General features: G+C 36.2%; 1 protein-coding gene across 1 annotated transcript; it reads left to right on the forward strand.

Moving 5' to 3' along the window:
* Positions 1-401: 401 nt before the first annotated feature.
* On the forward strand, positions 402-2,233 carry LOC130508611 (uncharacterized). The gene is made up of 6 exons (XM_057004196.1): positions 402-518; positions 1,026-1,256; positions 1,331-1,460; positions 1,538-1,834; positions 1,919-2,140; positions 2,204-2,233. Coding segments are annotated over exons 1-6 (912 nt in total). The 5' UTR covers positions 402-516.
* The last annotated feature ends 2,900 nt before the right edge of the window (positions 2,234-5,133 follow it).

Raw genomic sequence — 5,133 nt, forward strand, 5'->3', positions numbered from 1 at the left:
ACTCATATACTTATACAATCATATTCATCTAATCTTACTTCAAAAAATGTTATTGTGTAAAATTGTGTTATAAAAACATTTTTATTGTTAAATATTTATGCAAATACTATATATATTATCAAAGATTAGGATTTTACATTTAGAAACTTGTAATCAACCCCTAAACACTATGTCGTCGGAATTCCCTCGGTAAAGTTCGTCAGTATTCCGTCGGAATTACTGACGAACCCGTGTCCGTCGGAATTTTTGTTCACCCGGGAAAACCAAACCGCGTGAAAATTTTCGCGCACACGCCAATTGGTTTATATTTAATGATTCCGACGGAATACTGACGAACCCGTGTCCGTCGGAATCATCAATATAATTACCCTTCTTCTTCCTTCTTCGTTATTCCGCCTCTCTCTCTATCCTCTCCGCCGTTTCTCTCTCTTTCAAGGCGATTCCGGCGGTTTTCGAGCTCCCATCCCCGGCGATTCCTCTACCCACGCTCATATCTCTTCCCCCAAACCCGAAATCATGTAAGAATCATCCTAACCTTTGTTTATTTCAATTTTTTAGGGTTTGGATGTTAGATCTCCGATTTGAGGTTGTTTGATTGAATGTTTTAGGATTGAATGGATTGTTTAGGATATATAAGTTAGGATTGTTGTTTGAATTGTTGTTTTAATTTTTTTTCTGGAATTATTTGGTGTTTTTGTTAAAATTCAAAACGTTTTACTATTTTTAAAACGTTTTTTTGATTTTTAAAACGTTTTTTCAAGTTTACAGTTTAAACTATGTATTATTTAAAACGTTTTAATTTTTTTATGATTTTTAGAAACGTTTTTTTTGATTTTTAAAAACGTTTTTTGATTTTTAAAACATTTTTGATTTTTAAAAACATTTTACGATTTTTAAAAATATTTAACAACCTTTTTCAATATTTATAAAAAAATTATATTTTTTATATTTTTATATATATATATATATAAATCATTTTTTATGTAAAAATCATTTTAATTAATTTGATGTATTAATTTTTTTAGGTCCGAGGAATCACCCCGCCCCGCAGCCCGTCGACGTAGTTCGGTGAGCTCTTCCCGTGCATCGGGATCGTCTCACGAACAAAACTCGTTTCCCGCATATACTCCCGCTCCACCTCCCGCTCCTGCTCAACAGAATCCGGGGGTCATGCCAGTTGAACTATTGGTTCAACAACCGGGTCGAGAGCATCTCCCGGTTCTCCATCCCACCCCACGACGAGGACATAGCACTTGGTTAGTATTTTTTTTATTTGTAGCATTATGTTTTTTTTCCATTAATTAACTTGCTAACTTGTATTTTTTTAAAGGTTCACCAAGTCGAGTAATGGCATTAGCAGGAGCATCAACCAGATGATGTATTCCATGCTCCAAATTGGATATACGAAGTGGAGTGAGATCCCTCAAGACGACCAAGAGTTGTGGTTTCGTCAATTTGCGGTACTAACTCTTCATTTTTTAAAATTATTTACATTTTTTTAATATATCTACTTATTAAAATTATGTGTGTTTTGTAGCAAGAGTTCAACTGGCACCCCGATCACACGGAAACAGTCCGTATTAGATTCAAAGCTAAGGCCATGGACTCTTATACAAAGCAGGTGAACGCGTGGAAGAAAGTTTGGCAGAAGAACAAGAGGCCACGGAACATCAACGGGAGGGTGTTCGAGCAGTTGATAGTTCATTGGCAGAAGGACGAAACTGCAGAGACGTCTTCTAGGAACTCTAAGAACCGGAAGAGCGATCGTGGCGGGAAAGGTATGTATGTGCACAACCTCGGGGCTTGCTCTATGTCTACTAAGGAAGATGAACTTGTAAGTTTTTTTTTATTATTTATCTTTATGTTTATTTATATAAATATTTTTTATATTCCTTGGCTAATAATGGCGGTTTTTTAGATCGAAGCAAATGACGGTAATCCCGTTGATCGACTCCAACTCATTAAGGTGGCTCACACTAACAAGACGACGGGTCAAATTCAGGACCTCTTGATCAAAGATGTCGTTGATTTGGTGGAAACTGAAATAGCATCTCAATCTCAGCCTCTCTCTGATGACGGCGATTCAGTGGGAGCTTCAACCAACTTGTCCCGATTGCAAATAAATGAGATGGTTGAAAAGGTAATTTTTTTTATCAATATATTCATTTTATAATGTAGTTTACTAACTTAAAATATTTTGTAGGCTGTTCCTAAAAGGAAAGGAGGCTTTTAGTTGGATTGGCCCGCCGTGCTTCTTCGTATCCGGCATCTTCTTCGCAGGTTCCGTATGCCGATCCCATGATTCTCGAGGAGCTACATGACAAAGGTGAACGGATTGTGGCATTGGAGGAGCAGAACGCCACTATCCAAGCTGAGAATGCCACTATCCAAGCTGAGAATGCCACTATCCTTGCTGAGTTGGCATCCCAAAAGAAGACCAACGCCGAGATAATGGAGAAGCTAAACCGTTTATTTGCTTCGAGTTCTTAGTTTTTTCTGAATTTTAAAACTTTCTGAATGTTTTTTTTAATATTTCGGTTTGTATGAATTTAAATTCTATAATATTATTAGTTTTCAATTTCAGATTTATTTTAATTAAATTTATAAAATTGCAAAATTTAATTCTATAATAAAAAATATTTAAAAATGCAAAATATAATTATTTTTTAAAAATTGGAAATACTGACGAACCATGTCCCTCGGAAAATACTGACGAATTGCGGTCCTCGGAAAATACCGACGAACCATGTCCCTCGGAAAATACTGACGAACAAGGTCGTCGGTATTTACCGAGGACAAGGTTCGTCGGTATTTTCCGACGAACCCAGTTCGTCGGTATTTTCCGACAAACCAACGTTCGTCAGTATTTTCCGAGGGACTTGGTTCGTCAGTATTTCCAATTTTCCGATGACCACTGTTGTCGGAGCTGTTATCGGAATGTGGTCAGAAGTTCGTCAGAATAAAGTTTCTCGGTATTCGTCAGAAATTCGTCGGTGTGGCTGACGAAATTCCGACGAAATTCGAAATTCCGACGAAATGATACCGACGGACAGTTTCGTCAGATATTCGTCAAAATATGTCTATTCCGACGATATTCTGACGAATTCGTCCGTCAGTATCCGCCTGCTTTCTTGTAGTGACTGCTTCAGACAATAATCGTTAAACCAAGGGCGGATGTAGTAAATGGGAAGTGGGGTAAGCTGATCCCACTATTTTTAAAATATATTTATTTTTGTTTAAGAAAAAAATTATTGATCCCACTAAAATATAAAATTTAACCTCATAAAAATAATAATCTCACTAAATTATTATAAAACATTAAAATTAATGTTATAATTTATAGTTTTAGTGGTTTATAAATTATGTTTTTGGAAAAAAAATTCTTGACTCCGGTATAAAAAATTCTGGCTGTAAAGTATAAATTCCACCCGCTAGGATTTTGTATATATGCATGTTAATTTGAGATCAATCAAATGAAATAGTAAAATAACTTATTGTAACATACTGAGCTGTAATATATAGAAATGTTTAAAAGAATTGATTTGACTATCTATATCACCAAAGTTGACTTATCTTTTCTGTCACACATCCGTTTAGAATTCTATGGTTAAGCGTACTTGAGCTGGAATAATAGAAAGATAGGTGACCTATCAGAAATTGATTTGCGATACTGTGTAAGTGAGACCAAAGTACGGGAAGAGGTCGGGTGGTGATTGTAGGGTCAGTAAACAATGATTTCGAACCTTTGGAAAATTAATGGACCGATAGTTGGAACAGGATGGAGCCCACGGGCCGAGAGAGTGGGTGTGAGCGGCCCATTAGCCGTGGATGGCCGGGACGTTACAAGTGGTATCAGAGCTGGTTAGCCATCTCGGTTCTGATCTGAGAGGCGTCTTGAGACTTGTCGTGGGATGCAACGAAACCATTATGTTCTTTGAGAGATGATGAATTGTAACACCCCGAATTGTGATATATGGAAAGGTTTAAGAGAATTGATTTGGCTACCTATGTCACCAAAGTTGACTTACCTTTTTCGTCACACATCTATTTAGAACTCCATGGTTAAGCGTGTTTGAGTTGGTGTAGTGGAAGGATGAGTGACCTATCGGGATGTGATTCGCGATACCATGTAAATGTGTGACGGAAAAGATAAGTCAACTTTGGTGACATAGATAACCAAATCAATTCTCTTAAACATTTTCATATATGTTTAGAACTCCATGGTTAAGTGTATTTGAGCTGGAGTAGTAGAAGGATGGGTGATCTATCGGAAAGTGATTCGCAATACCATGTAAGTGATTCGCGATACCATGTAAGTGAGACCAAAACACGGAGAAAGATCGGGTGATGATTGCAAAGTCAGTAAAAAATAATTTCGAACCTTTAGAAAATCAACGGAACGATCATTGAAACGGGATGGAGACTCACGAAAGAGAAAATAGGCGTGAACTATCCATTAGCCTTGAACGACCCATTAGGACGATCCATTAGGTATGAACGGTCGGGTTATTATAGTTATATGCAAACAAATTCCAGTAGCAACATACAAACCATACCAAGTAACTATTCCTTCGAAGATTAAAGTCGGGTATAAACATTGTGTCTCGATGACATATATAATTTTATATAACAAAATTTTAAATGGTACGTGGGAAAATGGGAATGGACGCATAGGCTCACTTTTCTCGTTTTGCATGGCTGGATATATAAATTATTCAAAAGAATCAAAAATAAAATAATTTAAGTTATACATATTATTTTTAGTACCGCTCAATCATTTTAAAACGCCATTTCTGTACTGTTTATAATGCGTTTTACTTGTTTACAGCCATAGGGATCCATACCTAGCTAGTTGACTCTTGTTTTGGGACATTTTAAATGACAACACTATAGGATTGTAATTCTTTTAAATAACTTTAACTTATCTATTACTGATATATTAATCTATCAGTTCTCTTTATTCCAGTCAACAGTAATCTTGAAAATATTTAGTACTTGGGATTCTCTTTCCTTATAAACTCCAATAGATATGAGTCTAGTTCAACAATGAGTTGTCGACATAGTATTTAATTAGGCGGTCTATGCGTTTTTTAATTTTATTGTCAACAATGGGTCGTGAATCTACGAGTGTGA

Source organism: Raphanus sativus, chromosome 2 (assembly GCF_000801105.2).
Source record: "Raphanus sativus cultivar WK10039 chromosome 2, ASM80110v3, whole genome shotgun sequence".
NCBI lineage: Eukaryota > Viridiplantae > Streptophyta > Magnoliopsida > Brassicales > Brassicaceae > Raphanus > Raphanus sativus.